This window comes from Pyrus communis, chromosome 7, assembly GCF_963583255.1.
Source record: "Pyrus communis chromosome 7, drPyrComm1.1, whole genome shotgun sequence".
Taxonomy (NCBI): Eukaryota; Viridiplantae; Streptophyta; class Magnoliopsida; order Rosales; family Rosaceae; genus Pyrus; species Pyrus communis.
The window spans coordinates 8,412,018-8,433,074 of NC_084809.1; the positions used below are offsets into that span (position 1 = coordinate 8,412,018).

General features: G+C 39.9%; 2 protein-coding genes across 2 annotated transcripts; both read left to right on the forward strand.

Annotated features, from left to right (window-relative positions):
- Positions 1 to 953: 953 nt before the first annotated feature.
- On the forward strand, positions 954 to 7,845 carry LOC137740490 (wall-associated receptor kinase-like 22). The gene is made up of 3 exons (XM_068480348.1): positions 954 to 1,945; positions 6,158 to 6,235; positions 6,445 to 7,845. Exons 1-3 carry the CDS (start codon positions 1,036 to 1,038, stop codon positions 7,638 to 7,640), a joined length of 2,184 nt encoding a protein of 727 aa, XP_068336449.1. The 5' UTR covers positions 954 to 1,035; the 3' UTR covers positions 7,641 to 7,845.
- An 8,165-nt stretch (positions 7,846 to 16,010) lies between these two features.
- On the forward strand, positions 16,011 to 19,245 carry LOC137740275 (wall-associated receptor kinase-like 1). The gene is made up of 3 exons (XM_068480127.1): positions 16,011 to 17,336; positions 17,445 to 17,570; positions 17,870 to 19,245. Exons 1-3 carry the CDS (start codon positions 16,427 to 16,429, stop codon positions 19,165 to 19,167), a joined length of 2,334 nt encoding a protein of 777 aa, XP_068336228.1. The 5' UTR covers positions 16,011 to 16,426; the 3' UTR covers positions 19,168 to 19,245.
- Positions 19,246 to 21,057: the final 1,812 nt, after the last annotated feature.

Here is a 21,057-nt window from a genome sequence, read left to right on the forward strand (position 1 = left end):
GTGGGATTTGTTAAGAAATGGAAATTTCATGGTGCTAAATGCTAGAGGGATTGTGGGGTTTGGACCTGGGAGGGATTTGAAGGTGTTTCCATGGAAGATGGAGATCCAGAGAGAGGGGAAGCTGGAGAAAGAAGAAGGGAAGGTTACGTTTCAAATTTTTAATATTTAATTATTTTGGTTCACCACATCTCCAAAATATATTAGTTTTATATTTGTTACATCAGCAATTAATTGTTTAACTAACAAATTTATAAAATTGCAATAAAATGATAAATCATGAATAAAATTAAAATATTTTAAAGATGTTTTATGAAGTTCTAATAGCATCAAACCTAAGGGGATAAAATGTAATCTTATCTTTTTTTAGTTTGTTCTAATTTTTTAGAAGCTGGAAATTAATCACATTTTAAAACAAATATTTGATTGATCCCTCCAATCCTTTTCACATACTTTCATGATTTTTCTTCAGTTTCACTGCTATTTTTATAATTTGAATTTTGACTATATTTATTAGCATATTTTCAGCATTTTACTGGAAAGTCACCAAACTTGTAGGGCCATTAGAAAATAAAGATTTTAAACGAAAAATCTACGATACTGTTCATTTTAATAAAAAATCATATTTTTACATTAAAAAATTAAACTTAATATTATTTATTTTATCTTTTATTTTATTTTTATCGATAAAGAAAATATGGTGCAAAAGCAGAAAATACAACAATGAAACTTTAAAAATTATTTGAGAAAAATCAGCATCACTCATATTCTAACGCCGCCCTAATCTTCTCTTCTGTCGTGGAAGGTGCAGAGAAATCAGCATCACTCATATTCTAACGCCGCCCTAATCTTCTCTTCTGTCGTGGAAAGTGCAGAGAAATCAGCGGGAAAGTGCTGAGGACTAACTATATATCTATGCACTTTTACTTCTACTTTGAAGAAGGTTGAGAGTTGAGGATCATTTTCTGTGCTACCTTACTCAGAGCTTACAACTAGAAACCGCCGGTATAGGTAAACAGAATACGAAAAATAACCAGAATGGTTGTCAAGTTGCTAACTCATATTATTCTGTTTACGCTGTTGCTGCAGTTACTACCAGTATCATCATCACAGAAACCGCCCACAGCAAAGCCTAACTGTCAGTCTCATTGTGGAGACATTGAAATCCCGTATCCCTTTGGAATTGGGGCAGGTTGTTTCATTGACGACCACTGGTTCCAAATAATCTGTGACAACTCTACTGGCAATCCCACTCCTTTCTTGAACCGTGCTAATCTGGAGGTCCTCAATATTTCTGCTGAAGGAGGTACGCTAAGGGTCACAAACCCGATCAGCTTCTCAAATTGCAGCAACAAGCCAATCAACCGCCAGACGGCCAACTTGGAGGGCAGCCCTTTTGCGTATTCAACAAAGAACGTGTTCACTGCAGTTGGTTGTGGTTTTATGGCCACGATCACCTCAAACTCAAATGGCTACTCCATTTCAAGTGGATGCAAGTCCGAGTGTGACAATTCCATAAATAAGAGTAACGGTGCCCGGCATAATGTATGCAACGGTGTGGACTGCTGCCAGATAGCCATCCCTTCATTTCTCTCTGCTTTCAATACGAGTTTCCAGCGTGATGACGATAAAACACGAAGTTCATGCAATTACGCATTCTTGGTAGACCGCAAATGGTTTCAGGGGTATGCCAACAATTTAACAAACATTTCTGCCATCAGCGAAAGGGACAATATTCCTGTGGTGCTTAAATGGAACATGTTTCATTCCACAACTGAAGTGTTTGGAACCTTTTTGGAAGTAAATGCAACGACAAGAAGCGAGTACCCAATCCGGCCTCGGTGTGTTAGCTACCATGACAACTCTTCCGCATATGGATCCTCAAGGCTTGAATGTACCTGCGGAGGGGGCGCTGAAGGAAATCCCTATCTTCTCGACGGATGTCAAGGTAAACTCGAATACCATTTTCAATGTCTAAAGTTCTTTTCTTTGTGTTTGGAATGAGTTAGTAGGTGATTGATGATCAATTTAATTTTTTCAATACACATTAATCCAGACATCAATGAATGTGAGGTTGGCAAATGTTCCGAGCACCTAGTATTGTAGAAAATATGGAAGAGAATGCTTTGTGGAAAATATGGAAGATAATGCTTTTTTCTTATTAATTTTTCTCTACAAGATTACAAGGATATATATACATGATACAAATGTGTAGGTAGGACAAGGTAGCCGTCCTAGTGTGTAGGTAGGACAAGGTAGGACGGCTTGACGGCTGTAGGACGGCTAGTGTGTAGGTAGGACAAGGTAGGACGGCTTGACGGCTGTAGGACGGCTTATTCTTCCAATAATAATATTATATACAATTACACAAGGACTCCAACCATATTCCTTATTTGTCTAACACTCCCCCTCAAGTTGGAAAGTGGATGTCAAGAACTCCCAACTTGCGTAACATACCCGAAAACTTTTCTTTCCCAAGAGGTTTGGTAAACAAGTCTGCCAACTGTTGTGCCGTACCCACATGCTTGGTCTCTATTGTGCCATCTACAATCTTATCTCGTATAAAGTGACAATCCATCTCAATGTGACGAGTTCGTTCATGAAAAACAGGATTGGCAGCTATATGTAACGCTGCTTGATTATCACAAAATAAAATGGAAGGACCATCCAAAGGAATGTTCAAATCCTTCAACAAAAAACGAAGCCAAACTATCTCGCAACAAGCACCTGCCATGGCCCTATATTCCGCCTCTGCTGAAGAGAGCGAAACGGTTTTCTGTCGTTTCGTCCGCCAAGAAATCAAAGAACCGCCCAAGAATACACAATACCCAGTAGTCGAACGGCGAGTGATAGGGCAACCTGCCCAATCAGAATCACAAAACGCAGTTAACTTGGTCTGGTTGTCAGAACGAAATAATAAACCTTGACCTGGAGTAGCCTTCAAATAACGAACAATACGAAGCGCAGCATCCATATGAGATATCCTTGGCTCGTGCATAAAACGGCTTAGAACATGCACAGAATAGGTGATATCCGGCCGAGTGATAGTGAGATATATTAACCGACCTACTAATCGTCGATACTTTTCAGGATCCTTGAGAAGTTCTCCTTTATCAGATAATTTTGTGTCATCCATAGGAAAAGCAATGGGTCGTGCTCCCAAAAAACCATAGTCCTTGAGAATCTCTAATGCATACTTGCGTTGAGAAATATAAATCCCTTGTTTGGAACGAGAAACCTCAATACCCAAAAAATATTTTAAATCACCAAGGTCTTTTATCCGAAAATGATCACGGAGAAAAAACTTCAGAGAATTAATGGCACTAGCATCATTGCCTGTAATCACAATATCATCCACATAAATGAGCAAAGCTGTGAAAGAAATACCAGACTTTTTAGTGAACAATGAATAGTTAGCTTTGGATTGTTGAAAACCGGCAGAAATGATGGCACTAGTGAATTTGGCAAACCATTGGCGAGAAGCCTGCTTAAGACCATAAAGTGACTTGTGAAGGCGACACACAAGATTCTCCCCCTGTCGCCGAAGACCAGGAGGAGGAGACATATAGATTTCTTCATGTAAGTCACCATGTAAGAAAGCATTATTAACATCAAGCTGATGAAGAGACCAAGACTGACTAGCAGCAAGAGCAAGAAGACAACGCACCGTAATCATCTTAGCAGTAGGAGAAAAAGTGTCATGATAATCAATACCTTCAGCCTGAGTGAAGCCTTTAGCAACCAAACGAGCTTTGTAGCGGTCAATAGAGCCGTCGGAATTGTGCTTGAGTTTGTACACCCACTTACAACCAATGGGAATTTTGCCAGGGGGCAAGGAAGTTAAAGTCCAAGTACCATTAGCATGTAAAGCTTGAAGCTCCTCAGTCATAGCATGTTGCCAATTGGGGTCAGTGGCAGCCTCGGCAAAGGAGGAAGGCTCCACAGTCTGACTTGTGTAGAACCGGGTTGCGAAGTCGAAGATGGGTGGGATGGCAGAATCACCTGCGAGCAAACGTAGTATTTTAAATAGGATGGAGGTTTATGGGCACGGGAAGAGGTGCGGGGAAGGGGAGGATTAGTAGGTAGTGGGGGGGTAGGGATGTCCGTGGGTAAAAGGGTGAAAGGTAAGGAAGTAGCGGGGGGGGGGGGGGGGGTGGGGGAAGGAGGGGATGCCGAGAGGGCAGAGGCATGGGGAGGAACGGGTAATGGGGCAACAAGGGAATCAGTGGGAGGCGTGGAAGGGGAGGAAGGTGGTGGGTTATATGTAAAGTCCAGAGGGGGTGGGATGGGTAGGGTAGGCGAAGAGGATGGGATAGGAGGGTGAGAAACGGCATAAGGGAAAGTAGTTTCGTGAAAGATGACGTCTCGACTAGTGAAAATGCGGTGATTGTCGAGATCGTAAAGGGTATAGGCCTTTTGTCCATGAGAATAACCGAGAAAAATGCAACGATGAGCCCGAGGGGAAAATTTGGTGGTGGGAGTGACAGAGGTGGCATATGCCAGACAACCAAAGACGCGGAAGTGGTCATAAGATGGGGTTTTCGAAAAGAGAACCTCAAATGGGGATTTATGATGCAGAAGACGGGTAGGGAGACAATTGATGAGATAAGTAGCGGTAAGAACACATTCCCCCCAAAACTTGATAGGAAGATGGGATTGAAAACGAAGGGCGCGAGCGGTTTCAAGAAGATGACGATGTTTTCTTTCAACAACGCCATTTTGTTGGGGGGTATAAACACAAGAAGTTTGTAAAAGCACCCCATGATCAGAGAAAAAACTACGAAGAGATAAAAATTCACCACCATTGTCAGTACGAATGCATTGGATGGTAGTGCGGAATTGGGTAGTGACATAAGCAAAAAAATCCTTAATTAATTGTTGAGTGTCGGATTTATGTTTCATGAGGAAGACCCACGTAAAGCGAGAAAAATCATCCATAATGGTTAAGAAATAATGAGCACCAGAAAAAGAAGATTGACGATTCGGGCCCCAAATATCACAATGAATTAAAGCAAAAGGGAAAGTTGATGAAATTGAACTCAAAAGAAAAGGTTGACGAGTTTGTTTTGCCAACGGACAAACATCACAAATATGACTAGAATCAAAAGTACAATTAAGAGAGCTAGATGCTAAAGCTTGCAAACGAGTGGAGGAGGGGTGACCAAGACGCCTATGCCAGAGGGAGGAGGGGATGGTAATGATGTTGCAGAGAGGTTGACGGGTGGGGAGAGAAGAGGTAAGGGCCACAAGGTAATACAGATCGCCACGTCGCTTACCCACACCAATCATCGCCTTCGAAACCAAGTCCTTGGGCAAAATCAGTAGTGAGAACGGCATTGGCCTGAGGAGGGGTGGTGGTGTCACGTAGAGCAGCTAGAACACGGGAGTGCTGCTCGGCAGAGAGGTCAGGCATGGCAAGCTGCAAGTCATGCAAAGTGGGCTGGGCCCCGTGCACTTGGTGGGTCGCTGGAGTAGAAGAGGAGGCGGGGGCCTGGGTGCCTTGCACGTGATGGGCCTGGGTGAAATTATGGGGCCGGGAAGCAGAAAACCGTGGCTGCCGGGGAGGACTGGAAGGTGCATGGCTGCGGGAAGAACTGGAAGCAGTGGTACGGCGCGGTGGTCGCCACGGTTGGCCATGGAGGGGATGGCCAACGGGATAGCCATGAAGTTTATGGCAGGTGTCTCGGGTATGATAATCAAAATTGCAGTAGGTGCAGTGGAGGGGAGGACGAGCAGAGGAGGGACGGGAGGGGCCACGAACAGCCATGGGAACGGCAGAGAAAGCTGCCGAAAAAAAAAAAAAAAATTAGGGCTAGGGTTATAAACCTGCTCTGTATACCATGTAGAAAATATGGAAGAGAATGCTTTGTGGAAAATATGGAAGAGAATGCTTTTTTCTCATTAATTTTTCTCTACAAGATTACAAGGATATATATACATGATACAAATGTGTAGGTAGGACAAGGTAGCCGTCCTAGTGTGTAGGTAGGACAAGGTAGGACGGCTGTAGAGGACAAGGTAGCCGTCCTAGTGTGTAGGTAGGACAAGGTAGGACGGCTGTAGGACGGCTTGACGGCTGTAGGACGGCTTATTCTTCCAATAATAATATTATATACAATTACACAAGGACTCCAACCATATTCCTTATTTGTCTAACAAGTATGTGTGAATCAGCGTTCGGGTTACAGATGCATGAGTCCTCCGAAGAGCAAATCTCCCGTCAAAGCCATCATTATAGGTATGTTCCTGCACTATACAGTATAATTTTCTGCTTTAATAATGCATAATCTAGAATTAACAAAATGATTTGGAATTTTGAAGAGCAAAATAAGCAACCATATATATAATAAATCTCAGCAAATGAAAAAAACGAAATAATCTTTGCTTATGTACACACACACACACACACACACACACTATCCTTTCTAATCTTCTTCAGTTATTCAGGTATCGGCAGTGGTCTTGGATTCTTGTTACTGCTCCTTGGTGCCTGGTGGTTGCATAAACTCATAAAGAAAACAAAAGCCATTAAACGCAAGCAGAAGTTCTTTAAACAAAATGGTGGTATACTATTGGAGCAACAACTGGCGGCTGGTGAAGTAAATGTTGAGAAAATTAAGCTGTTCAATTCACAGGAGTTAGAGATGGCCACAGACCATTTTAACATCGATATAATTCTTGGCCAGGGAGGCCAAGGTACTGTTTACAAAGGAATGTTGACAGATGGAAGAATTGTTGCTGTAAAGAAGTCTAAATTAGTTGATGGAGGCGAAATTGCGCAGTTCATTAACGAAATTGTCATTCTTTCGCAAATTAACCATAGGAATGTGGTTAAACTGTTGGGTTGCTGTTTAGAGACAGAAGTACCTCTCTTGGTTTATGAATTCATACCGAAAGGGACTATCTACCAATATCTCCACGAAGAAAATGAGGAGTTTTTATTTACGTGGGAAATGCGCTTAAGGATTGCTGGTGAAGTTGCAGGAGCTCTTTCATACTTACATTCAGCAGCAGGTTTTCCAATTTACCACAGGGACATCAAGTCTACAAACATACTCTTAGATGATAAATACAGAGCAAAAGTTGCAGATTTTGGGACTTCAAGATCGGTTTCCATTGACCAAACCCACCTCACCACAATAGTACATGGCACCTTCGGGTACTTGGACCCAGAGTACTTCCAATCAAGTCAGTTTACGGATAAGAGTGATGTGTATAGCTTTGGAGTTGTCCTTCTTGAGCTATTGACTGGAGAAAAATCCGTTTCTCTAACAAGGTCACCAGAAATCAGAGGCCTAGTTACATATTTTAATTTTACAATGGAAGAGAATCGTCTGTTTGATATTATTGATGCTCGAGTTAAGGAGGAGGGTGCAACGGAAGACATATTGTCAGTTGCTAACCTCGCAAAGAGATGCTTGGATATGAGTGGAAAGAGACGGCCTACGATGAAAGAAGTGGCAATGGAGTTGGAGAGGATTCAAAAATCAGTCAAGTCTTCTAATAATCTGCAACAAAATTTCGATGAGGTCGAATATGTTAGAAATGAAGTAACTGGTCCTTGGGATGTTACATCGACAGAGTCGTGTTTGGCTGGAGGTACTACTCCGTCAAAAGATTCACTACCACTACTATCTTACTGATCACGACCAGCAATTGGTGGAAACTGGAGATTTCCCTGATCTTGTTTTCGAAGCAAGAAATTTTTTTTTCTTTTTTTTTTCTGGTTTTAATCAACTTGTTTAGTGGTGTCTGTATGCTCCGATTGTTCTTGATCTTTTATGTGCTAATACTTTTGATGTGTCCGACAGTTTTAGGTTTTCTGCACAAACTGTTATTAGCAGTCTGAAAAGGTCATCTTGCATCTTTCGCGTATTTTCTGGAGTTTGTTTCTAGACTCTTCCTGTTTAAATAATCTAAATCCTAGTATGCTAGTGTGTTGTCCACTTCTATGGTTTAGTTTTCTGTTTAAATTTCCACCACCAGTAATCAAAAAAAGGGTGACATTTGGCAGCCTATTTCCCTTGGCTGTCAAATGTCAAGGGGCAGTTGGCTGAGAACTTTCACAGTCAAGCTTCAAAATTGGTCTGCTCCCAAATGTTTGAATCAATCCTAGAAAATAAAGGAAAATTACACAACTTAAAAACTTTTAAAAAATAATAGGAAGATCAAAGTTTAAAAATTAAGGGAAAGAGAAGAAAAGTCTGGTAAAACTTCCTTAACACAAATTATCTTATTGCCATAGTTGCTTTTGTGGGGTTTGGTTTTTTTTTGTCCCCCCACCCCCCGGTCTTTGTACTACCTTTTTCTTCTTCATTAGTTTGATAAACGTAAGAGGACCCTTTTATTTAAAAAAAAGGCTAAATTGGATTAATGGTTTCCGTGATGAGAGGGTAATTGAAAGATAGCCCCGTGAAGAAAAAATTCAGATTTAAACCCTCGTGGTGAACTCCGTTAGGATTTAAACCTAAAATTAACATCTTCCTTATTTGTCTGTTAACCCATTCAACGTTCATAACCAAAAGAGAAAAAAAACTCATTCATCCAAGGCTATGAATTCGTTGCCCCTGGCTCCATCTACTGCAGCCCCTAACTCTACGCCAAGCTCCGCCTCGAAATGGATGCTAAAAACTCCTCCGCCGATGTGGTGCGTCTCATCTCTTCCTTCCTAGCTTCCTGATTTACAGTTTGAGATCTTATTCAAAATACATGAATTTGAATTTCAATGAATTCTTATGATCTAGATGTTATAATCTGATCATATGATTTCCAAAAGTTATGAGATTGACTGATGATTCCTCCATTCTATCTTGAACAACTCTGATGAAATTTCATTCTTTTTTATTTTGGCCGATATTTTAATTTGAATTTTAATTATATTCATTAGGATACTTCAGCCTTTCACTATCAAGTATGACTACTATACCAGATGATGCAGAAACAACATGAATTAGACAATAAAATAAGAAAATCTTGACAATACTTCTATCTGTAATAATACTTTTACAGCCCTCCTAAAAAGAAGAAATCTGCTGTTGAATTATTGGCCAAGTGGCCAAGTGGACAAGTCCAAGAAAACTTTAGATTAAACAAACCAAAGGTGGAGACAACACATTCCTTGTTTTGGGGAGGAAAATGGGAAAAGTTGTTTTGTTGTCTTCAACCCGTGAGTGTTGTTTGTTGCTTTTGGAAAAGATGTGATGAGTGCTCATTATTTCGGTTTGAAGAAGAGAGAGATGTGAGAGCTCTTTGTGATAGAGAAAAAGGAGAGCTCATTTCGGTTGAGTAAAAAGAAGAGAGAAGAAAGAGCTTTTCTTCAGAGAGCAAGGGAGAGTTGCAGAGAAAAAGGGAGAGTTGCAGAGAGCCTAAAACAGAAGAAGAAAGTTGTTGCTTCAATTGGTTAGTAATCATCCACCAAAGTAGTTGTTGTTGTAATAGCTTTGAGCTATATGTATAGAGAAGAAATTATTCATTATATTTCTTTCTCTATTTGTTTCTTTGGTGTGTGAGAGTTATTGGGTGTATTGGGCTTTTGGGTTGTGAGATTGCCAACACTTTGTAAACTCCCATTTGGTTGATAATGGATTATTGGGTGAGCTCCTACTGCTCCGAGGACGTACTCCAGTTACACTGACTGTGGAGGAACCTCGTTAAAATCTTTGTGTCTTTTATATTTTGTTCTTGCATTTCTAATTGATATATTTCATGTGGGTTAGCTTGAGTTGGTTCCAAAAGATTTGGTGCTTTCCTAGCACAACAATTGGTATCAGAGCACTGGTTGCTCTTGGGTACTGTCTAGTTGCCAAAGATGTCAGACGGGCAAGATGAGAATCCTTTTGGAAGCAGCTCCGGGTTTGCAAGAACTACGGTGCAAAATGCAAAGTTCGAAGTTGAAAAGTTTGATGGCACAAACAACTTCGGGATGTGGCAATGTGAGGTTAAAGATGTGTTGGCTCAACAAGATCTTCTTGCAGCCTTGGGAGAGAAGCCTGAAGCTATGTCGAAACTGGAATGGGAGAAATTAAATTTGTGGGCTTGCTCTTCAATTCGGTTATGCCTTGCAAAAACTCAGAAGTATTTTGTGATGCGGGAGACTTTGGCAAGTGTGTTGTGGCAAAAATTGGAAGACAAGTATATGACGAAGAGTGCAGAGAACCGGCTACACTTGAAGAAAAAGCTCTACCGCTTCCAATACAAAGAAGGTACAAAAATGATTAGACACCTTGATGCTTTTAATAAGTTGATTGCCGACTTGTTAAATTTAGATGAGGATATTAAGGATGAAGATAAGGCCTTAATATTGTTGAATTCCTTGCCGGACTCTTATGAGCATTTTGTTACCACTATTATGCATGGTAAAGAAACTGTGAAATTTGAAGATGTGTCAAATGCCTTGATGAATTATGAAATGAGGCATAGAGATAAAAATCATAATAGTACCTCTGAAGCTTTATTTGTTAGAGGTAGATCATCGGAGAGGAGATCCTCTTCTAGCAGGAAAAAATCACAGTCTCGACCTAGAGGAAACTCTAAAGGTAGAAAACCTTTGGAAAGGGATGAATGTGCCTTTTGTTGTAATAAGGGCCATTGGAAGAAAGATTGTCCTAGATTGAAGACCAAAGGCAAAGAAAGTTCTGAAGCTAATGTTGCTGAGGTTGAAACAGATTTTTCTGATTTTGCTTTAACCACTTCCTCATCATTTGATTGTGCTACTAAGTGGGTGTTGGATACGGGTTGTACTCATCATATGACTCCTCACAAGGATTGGTTTTCAAGCTTGAAAGAGTTTGATGGCGGTGTTGTGTTCATGGGAGATGACAATCCTTGCACAACAAAAGGGATTGGTACAGTTCGTTTGAAGTTGCATGATGGCATGGTTAAAGAGTTGACAGGTGTTCGGTATGTACCGAATTTGAAGAAAAATCTTATTTCTTTGGGAACTTTGGAAGCCAAGGGCTTCAGGTTTCATTCAGATGGGCAGACATTGAAGGTGACTTATGGTGCACTTGTTGTGATGAAAGCTCCTCGATGTGGCCATTTGTATTTATTGCAAGGAAGCACTGTTACAGGTGAAGCGTCTGTAGTCTCAGAAAATATGGGCACATCCGATTCTGATACTACTAGACTGTGGCATATGAGGTTAGGCCATGCTGGTGAGAGAGCTCTACAAGGGCTTGTGAAACAAGGTCTTCTAAAAGGTGCCACGACTTGTAAGCTTGATTTCTGCGAGCATTGTGTCTTGGGAAAACAAACTAGAGTGAAGTTTGGTACTGCTGTACATCAGACGAAGGGCATTCTTGATTATGTGCATTCGGATGTTTGGGGTCCTACAAAGACTCCCTCTTTGAGTGGTAGACATTGGTTCGTGACCTTTGTTGATGATTATTCAAGAAGGTCTTGGGTCTACACTATGAAGCACAAAAGTGAGGTGTTGAGCATTTTCTTGGGTTGGAAGAAAATGGTTGAGAACCAGACTGGGAGAAAGATTAAGATTTTGAGATCGGATAATGGTGGTGAATACACATCCGACCCTTTCTTTAAAGTTTGCAAAGAGGAAGGGATTGTGAGACATTTTAGTGTCCGGGGAACTCCACAACAAAATGGAGTTGCAGAAAGATTGAATCGAACCTTGCTTGAGAAGGTTAGATGCATGTTGTCTCAGTCGGGTTTGAGCAAGTCGTTTTGGGCAGAGGCAGTTACTTATGCATGTCACATCATCAACCGATTACCCTCAGTTGCTGTTCAGGGTAAGACGCCAATGGAGGTATGGTTTGGAAAACCCTCTTCTGATTATGACTATATTCGAATTTTTGGTTCACCTGCTTATTTTCATGTAACTGAAAATAAACTTGATCTTAGAGCCAAAAAGGCTATCTTTCTTGGTTTTAGTAGTGGTGTCAAAGGTTACAGGTTGTGGTGCCCAGAGATGAAAAAACTTGTAATCAGCAGAGATGTGACATTTGATGAAGAAAATATGTTCAGAGACTCTGAAAAGAATGTGAAAGATGTCCAACAGGTGGAGCTTGAGAAAGTTGCCTCTAGTACTTCAAATCCTATTTCCGCTGATGTCGAAGCCACTACAAGTGAAGAAGTGGGAGACCATGAGGATGTTGAAGAAGTTGAACTTGAAGATTCTATTCAAGTTGAAGAGCAAGTTTCACCTCAAGAGTCTATTGCCAAGAACAGAGGAAAAAGACAAATTACCAAGCCAGCTCGGTATAGTGACTATGTTGCTTTTGCTCTTCCTATTATCACTGATGAGATTCCATCCAATTTTGAGGAAGCCATTGAGAGTGAGGAAAAGGAGAAGTGGTGCAATGCCATGGGTGACGAGATGAATTCTCTCATGAAAAACAAGACTTGGGAGTTAGCTAAATTGCCTAAGGGTAAGAAAGCTATTGGTTGCAAATGGGTGTATGCCAAGAAGGAAGATGTTGCTGAGAAAAGCAATGTCAGATTCAAAGCAAGATTAGTTGCTAAAGGGTATGCACAAAAGGAGGGCATTGACTACAATGAAATCTTTTCTCCAGTTGTGAAGCACTCCTCAATTCGCATTATGTTAGCTCTTGTTGCACAATATGATCTTGAGCTTGTGCAACTCGATGTGAAAACGGCTTTCCTACATGGTGATTTGAATGAAGAAATTTATATGTGTCAACCGGATGGGTATAAAGTGAAAGGGAAAGAAAATTTGTTTTGCAAGTTGAAGAAATCACTTTATGGCTTGAAGCAATCTCCAAGGCAATGGTATTTGAGGTTTGATAAATTTATGAGAGGCCAAAATTATTCTAGAAGTCAATATGATCATTGTGTGTACTTCAAGAAGTTGCAAGATGGGTCTTTCATTTATTTGTTGATATATGTTGATGATATGTTGATTGCCTCAAATAATGTTGAAGAGATTGAGAAATTGAAGAAGCAAATGAAAAATGAGTTCGAGATGAAAGATCTTGGTGAAGCAAAAAGGATCCTTGGCATGGAGATCACTAGAGACAGAGAGAAGGATTTGGTTTGTTTGAATCAAAGACAATACCTTGAGAAGTTGATTCGGAAGTTTGGAGTTCATGATTCAACTAAACCGGTTAGTACCCCTTTGGCTCCTCATTTTAAATTGAGTTCTCTACAATGTCCTAAAGCTGATAAGGAGAAGCTGCAAATGAAAAATATACCATATGCAAATTTGGTTGGTAGTTTGATGTATGCAATGGTATGCTCTAGACCGGATATTGCTCATGCAGTTGGCATGGTGAGTCGATATATGCATAATCCAGGTAAAGAGCATTGGCAAGCAGCTAAATGGATATTGAGATATCTCCATGGTACTCGAGACGTTGGTTTATGCTCTGAGAGAGATGACTCTGGTATTGGTCATTTTGCAGTTGGTTATGTTGATTCAGATTATGCAGGTGATCTGGATGGAAGGAAGTCTACTACAGGCTATGTATTTACTATGGCTAAAGGGCCAGTTTGTTGGAGGTCCATTTTGCAGTCGTCTGTTGCCTTGTCTACTACAGAGGCTGAATATATGGCAGTTGCTGAAGCTATAAAGGAGGCCATTTGGATACATGGACTGATTAGAGATTTGGGGGTTGATCAGAAGCAGGTGGAGGTACATTGTGATAGTCAGAGTGCCATTTATTTGGCTAAGTATCAGGTTCATCATGCGAGGACCAAGCACATAGATGTGCGTTATCACTTTGTTCGTGAAGTTGTTGGTGAAGGAGAAATCATTCTCCAGAAGATTCCAACTAAAGACAACCCCGCTGATATGTTGACTAAGGTTGTTGGTGTAGCCAAGTTTGTTCATTGCTTGAACTTGGCTCACATTTTGCCTATATAAAGAAGGCGTTGAGCAGTAGGAGTTTTGGAGCATTTGGCTCGGCATGAGTTGTTCTCTTGCTAGTGATTGGGAGTGTTTTTTGTGTTGATTGTGTTGGTTGGCTTATCATGGCGTTTTCGGAACTTGGCCAAGGTGGAGATTGTTGAATTATTGGCCAAGTGGCCAAGTGGACAAGTCCAAGAAAACTTTAGATTAAACAAACCAAAGGTGGAGACAACACATTCCTTGTTTTGGGGAGGAAAATGGGAAAAGTTGTTTTGTTGTCTTCAACCCGTGAGTGTTGTTTGTTGCTTTTGGAAAAAATGTGATGAGTGCTCATTATTTCGGTTTGAAGAAGAGAGAGATGTGAGAGCTCTTTGTGATAGAGAAAAAGGAGAGCTCATTTCGGTTGAGTAAAAAGAAGAGAGAAGAAAGAGCTTTTCTTCAGAGAGCAAGGGAGAGTTGCAGAGAAAAAGGGAGAGTTGCAGAGAGCCTAAAACAGAAGAAGAAAGTTGTTGCTTCAATTGGTTAGTAATCATCCACCAAAGTAGTTGTTGTTGTAATAGCTTTGAGCTATATGTATAGAGAAGAAATTATTCATTATATTTCTTTCTCTATTTGTTTCTTTGGTGTGTGAGAGTTATTGGGTGTATTGGGCTTTTGGGTTGTGAGATTGCCAACACTTTGTAAACTCCCATTTGGTTGATAATGGATTATTGGGTGAGCTCCTACTGCTCCGAGGACGTACTCCAGTTACACTGACTGTGGAGGAACCTCGTTAAAATCTTTGTGTCTTTTATATTTTGTTCTTGCATTTCTAATTGATATATTTCCTGTGGGTTAGCTTGAGTTGGTTCCAAAAGATTTGGTGCTTTCCTAGCACAACATCTGCGTGGTTACAGGTACACCTCTGTCCCCTCAGTTGACCTGGAATAACTTTCAGTGGATTCAAAATGAGAAAATTTTGAACAGTTCACTAAAATTCTCAAGAGATTAGCTGAAGAATTGGGTACTTTTTTGTAACATGTATTGATTTATGTAGATATTGGTGCAAGCTTGGGGCTATTAGTCCTTCTTGCTGCTCTATGGTGGTTATACAAGGTAGTGAAGAAAATAAATAACAGTAATTACCGAGAGAAGTTCTTCAAACAAAACGGTGGCCTAACACTAATTTCAGGGCTCCTCCCCAACCCTACAGTCTCACTAGACTCCATTTCTGTTTGGTAAGTTTGGATTTTGTTAACGCATCTTTTAACCTTTTCATTGCCAGTTAATTTTCATGAATTATTGAACCATGATTGCTATTATTATATCTAACTTTTGCATGCTTGTTCTTATGCGATGAACAATTCCAGCATGAACTACTGGAACTTCAGTTTGCAATTTATGTTAGGCCTAAGTGCAGCGGCCAGGTTCATAAAAAAAAAGCTCATAAGAACTCAAATTATTCCCTTACTAGTCTAAGTATTGGAAGTGATCTAATCATAATGAAATTACTTGGCTTATGCAGTGTTTGAGTTAGTAGCGAGCTGTTGGAAGTTAATTTTGATTCAAGCTTGTTTAATCTTAGTCTTAAAGTTGGCTTAGGTGGCAAGAAGAGTAGTAACGGCTAGTTTTTTAAATATCCTTTGAAGAGTCTTTTGTCTGTTGTGTAATAATCCATAGTACTGGACACTTGCATGCTCTAGATTAGGGATGTGTTGTAAGGTCCAGATGAGTGTGCACAGCTGTGTCCTCAAGGGCAATGTACCCGAAGAGGAATAGGTCTAAGATGCCTTCTGTGAATTGGAATGCATTCCAAAGGAAAAAAGTTGTAGTTAATTTTTTTTAATATTTAATTATTTTGGTTCGCCACATCACCAAAATATATTAATTTTATATTTACTACGTCATCAATTAACGGTTTGACTAACGGATGTATGAAATTGCAATAAAATGATAAATCCTGAATAAAATTGAAATGTTTTAAAGATGTTGTATGAAGTTGCAATAACACCGTAAAATGTAATTTACCCTTTTTTTTTCTTTGTTCTAATTTTTTAGAAGCTGGAAATTAATCACATTTTAAAACAAATATTTGATTGATCCCTCCAATCCTTCTCACATACTTTCATGATTTTTCTTCAGTTTGACTGATATTTTTATAATTTGAATTTTGACTATATTTATTAGCATATTTTCAGTTTGAAAGTCACCAAAATTTTAGGACTACTAGAAAATATGGTGCAGAAGCAGAAAATACAACAATGAAAATTGAAAAATTATTTGAGAAAAATCAACATCACTCATATTCTATTGCCGCCCTAATCTTCTCTTCTGTTATAGTGAACTCGTCAAAGTCAGACTAGAAATGGATTGGCAACAAAGAAAGAACTGGTCTGGAATTTTAGAATGCTGGAGAATTTTATATACTGCTTGAAATGTTCCATCTATCGTGGAAGGTGCAGAGAAATCAGCAGGAAAGTGCTGAGGACTAACTATATATCTATGCACTTTTACTTGTATTTTGAAGAAGGTTGAGAGTTGAGGATCATTTTCTGTGCTACCTTACTCAGAGCTTACAACTAGAAACCGCCGGTATAGGTAAACAGAATACGAAAAATAACCAGAATGGTTGTCAAGTTGCTAACTCATATTATTCTGTTTACACTGTTGCTGCAGTTACTAGCAGTATCATCATCACAGAAACCGCCCATAGCAAAGCGTAACTGTCAGTCTCATTGTGGAGACATTGAAATCCCGTATCCCTTTGGAATTGGGGCAGGTTGTTTCATTGATGACGACTGGTTCCAAATAATCTGTGACAACTCTACTGGCAATCCCACTCCTTTCTTGAACCGTACTAATCTGGAGGTCCTCAATATTTCTGCTGAAGGAGGTACGCTAAGGGTCACAAACCCGATCAGCTTCTCAAATTGCAGCAACAAGCCAATCAGCCGCCAGACGGCCAACTTGGAGGGCAGCCCTTTTGTGTATTCAACAAAGAACGTGTTCACTGCAGTTGGTTGTGGTTTTATGGCCACGATCACCTCAAACTCAAATGGCTACTCCATTTCAAGTCAATGCAAGTCCGAGTGTGACAATTCCATAAATAAGAGTAACGGTACCAGGCATAATGTATGCAAGGGTGTGGACTGCTGCCAGACAGCCATCCCTTCATTTCTCTCTGCTTTCAATACGAGTTTCCAGCGTGATGACGATAATACACGAAGTTCATGCAATTACGCATTCTTGGTAGACCGCGAATGGTTTCAGGGGTATGCCAACAATTTAACAAACATTTCTGCCATCAGCGAAAGGGACAATATTCCTGTGGTGCTTGAATGGAAAATGTTTCATTCCATAACTGAAGTGTTTGGAACCTTTTTGGAAGTAAATGCAACGATGACACGCGAGGACCCAATCCGGCCTCAGTGTGATAGCTACAATGACAACTCTTCCGCATATGGATCCTCAAGGCTTGAATGTACCTGCGGAGGGGGCTGTGAAGGAAATCCCTATCTTCTCGACGGATGTCAAGGTAAACTCGAATACCATTTTCAATGTTTAAAGTTCTTTTCTTTGTGTTTGGAATGAGTTAGTAGGTGATTGATCATCACTTTAATTTTTTCAATACACATTAATCCAGACATCAATGAATGTGAGGTTGGCAAGCATTCGTGTTCCGAGCCCTATGTATGTGTGAATATTCCTCACGGGTACTCATGCATGAATCTTCCGAAGAGCAAATCTCCGGTCAAAGCCATCATTATAGGTATGTCCTGGCACAATACAGTATAATTTTCTGATTTAATAATGCATAATCTAGAATTAACAAAATGATTTGGAATTTTGAAGAGCAAAATAAGCAACCATATATATAACAAATCTCAGCAAATGAAAAAAGCGAAATAATCTTTGCTTGTGTGTGTGTGTGTGTGTGTGTGTGTGTGTGTGTGTCTGTGTGTCTGTGTGTGTCTGTGTGTGTCTGTGTGTGTCTGTGTGTGTGTGTGTGTGTGTGTGCGCGTGTGTGTGTGTGTACACTATCCTTTCTTATCTTCTTTAATTATTCAGGTATCGGCAGTGGTCTTGGATTCTTGTTACTGCTCCTTGGTGCCTGGTGGTTGCATAAACTCATAAAGAAAACAAAAGCCATTAAATGCAAGAAGAAGTTCTTTGACCAAAATGGTGGTATACTATTGGAGCAACAACTGGCGGCTGGTGAAGTAAATGTTGAGAAAATTAAGTTGTTCAATTCACAGGAGTTAGAGATAGCCACAGACCATTTTAACATCGATATAATTCTTGGCCAGGGAGGCCAAGGTACTGTTTACAAAGGAATGTTGACGGATGGAAGAATCGTTGCTGTAAAGAAGTCTAAATTAGTTGATGGAGGCGAAGTTGCGCAGTTCATTAACGAAATTGTCATTCTTTCGCAAATTAACCACAGGAATGTGGTTAAACTGTTGGGTTGCTGTTTAGAGACAGAAGTACCTCTCTTGGTTTATGAATTCATACCGAAAGGGACTATCTACCAATATCTCCACGAAGAAAATGAGGAGTTTTTATTTACGTGGGAAATGCGCTTAAGGATTGCTGCTGAAGTTGCAGGAGCTCTTTCATACTTACATTCAGCAGCAGGTTTTCCAATTTACCACAGGGACATCAAGTCTACAAACATACTCTTAGATGATAAATACAGAGCAAAAGTTGCAGATTTCGGGACTTCAAGATCGGTTTCCATTGACCAAACCCACCTCACCACAATAGTACATGGCACCTTCGGGTACTTGGACCCAGAGTACTTCCAATCAAGTCAGTTTACGGATAAGAGTGATGTGTATAGCTTTGGAGTTGTCCTTCTTGAGCTATTGACTGGAGAAAAATCCGTTTCTCTAACAAGGTCACCAGAAATCAGAGGCCTAGTTACATATTTTAATTTTACAATGGAAGAGAATCGTCTGTTTGATATTATTGATGCTCGAGTTAAGGAGGAGGGTGCAACGGAAGACATATTGTCAGTTGCTAACCTCGCAAACAGATGCTTGGATATGAGTGGAAAGAGACGGCCTACGATGAAAGAAGTGGCAATGGAGTTGGAGAGGATTCAAAAATCAGTCAAGTCTTCTAATAATCTGCAACAAAATTACGATGAGGTCGAATATGTTAGAAACGAAGTAACTGGTCCTTGGGATGTTACATCGACGGGTCGTGTTTGGCTGGAGGTACTACTCCGTCAAAAGATTCACTACCACTACTATCTTACTGATCACGACCAGCAATTGGTGGAAACTGGAGATTTCCCTGATCTTGTTTTCGAAGCAAGAATTTTTTTTTTTCTTTTTTTTTTTGGTTTTAATCAACTTGTTTAGTGGTGTCTGTATGCTCCGATTGTTCTTGATGTTTTATGTGCTAATACTTCTGATGTGTCCGACAGTTTTAGGTTTTCTGCACAAACTGTTATTAGCAGTCTGAAAAGGTCATCTTGCATCTTTCGCGTATTTTCTGGAGTTTGTTTCTAGACTCTTCCTGTTTAAATAATCTAAATCCTAGTATGCTAGTGTGTTGTCCACTTCTATGGTTTAGTTTTCTGTTTAAATTTCCACCACCAGTAATAAAAAAAAGGGTGACATTTGGCAGCCTATTTCCCTTGGCTGTCAAATGTCAAGGGGCAGTTGGCTGAGAACTTTCACAGTCGAGCTTCAAAATTGGTCTGCTCCCAAATGTTTGAATCAATCCTAGAAAATAAAGGAAAATTACACGACTTAAAAACTTTTAAAAAATAATAGGAAGATCAAAGTTTAAAAATTAAGGGAAAGAGAAGAAAAGTCTGGTAAAACTTCCTTAACACAAATTATCTTATTGCCAGTTGCTTTTGTGGGGTTTGGTTTTTTTTTGTCCCCCCATCCCCCGGTCTTTGTACTACCTTTTTCTTCTTCATTAGTTTGATAAACGTTGAGGACCCTTTTATTTAAAAAAAAGGCTAAATTGGATTAATGGTCTCCGTGGTGAGAGGGTAATCGAAAGATAGCCCCGTGATGAAAAAATTCGGATTTAAATCCTCGTGGTGAACTCCGTTAGGATTTAAACCTAAAATTAACATCTTCCTCATTTGTCTGTTAACCCATTCAACCTTCATAACCAAAAGAGAAAAAACACTCATTCATCCAAGGCTATGAATTCGTTGCCCCTGGCTCCATCTACTGTAGCCCTAACTCTACGCCAAGCTCCGCCTCGAAATGGATGCTAAAAACTCTTCCGCCGATGTGGTGCGTCTCATCTCTTCCTTCCTTGCTTCCTGATTTACAGTTTGAGATCTTATTCAAAATACATGAATTTGAATTTCAATGAATTTGCCCTTTTGTTTGCTTTTTTTACTGTTCAACATAATTCAATGAGGAAATTCAAATCATTGATCACATTGGATATAGGATTTTTGGGCCTTCCAAATTGCTTAGTGATAAGTACTTAATCGGCCACACTGTTCATTATATTTAACCCAGGGATTTGAAATCTTGTGTAAATGGACTGGATTTGAATAGTCAATCGTTTAAGTTGCCATAGATAATCACGCTAGTGGCTGTAATCCTCCGGCGAACTATTTGTATCGTTATAAGTTGGACATTCTCATTTTGTATCATTGTGCTGAGCGAATTCATAGCTTTGGATGAATGAGTTTTCTTCTCTTTTGGTTATGAAGGTTGAATGGGTTAACAGACAGATGAGGAATATGTTAATTTTAGGCTTAAATCCTAACAGAGTTCACCACAAGGGTTTAAATCCAAATTTTTTCACCATAGGGGCTATCTTCCGATTACCCTCTCATCACAAGGACTATTAATCCAATTTAGCCTTAAAAAAATAAAAATGTAACTGGATAATAAATGATACATTGCAGGAAGCATGGCAAAACCATAACCAAATCTTCAATATTTCTTCTATGAGGATAATTCTGCACAAAACTCTCATATGGGCCAAAAGAAGTATTTTCATATAAAGTTATCCCGATATATGAAATTTTTTTGTTATCACAACATGAAACTCGACCACGGTCCACGTACACTCGGATGAGATGGTAATCCTAACATGTTTGATAATTCAAAGCCTTGAGTGTTTGATATGGAATATATAGGTTATATAATGACTCTGGGGCAAAGTTATATAATGCCTAGGAATTATTCAAGACAGTGGCTAGCCGCCTAGCACCTAAGCGGGGCCTAGGCGGCGCAAGGCAAGAGTTTTCAGAACAATGCTCTTGGGAG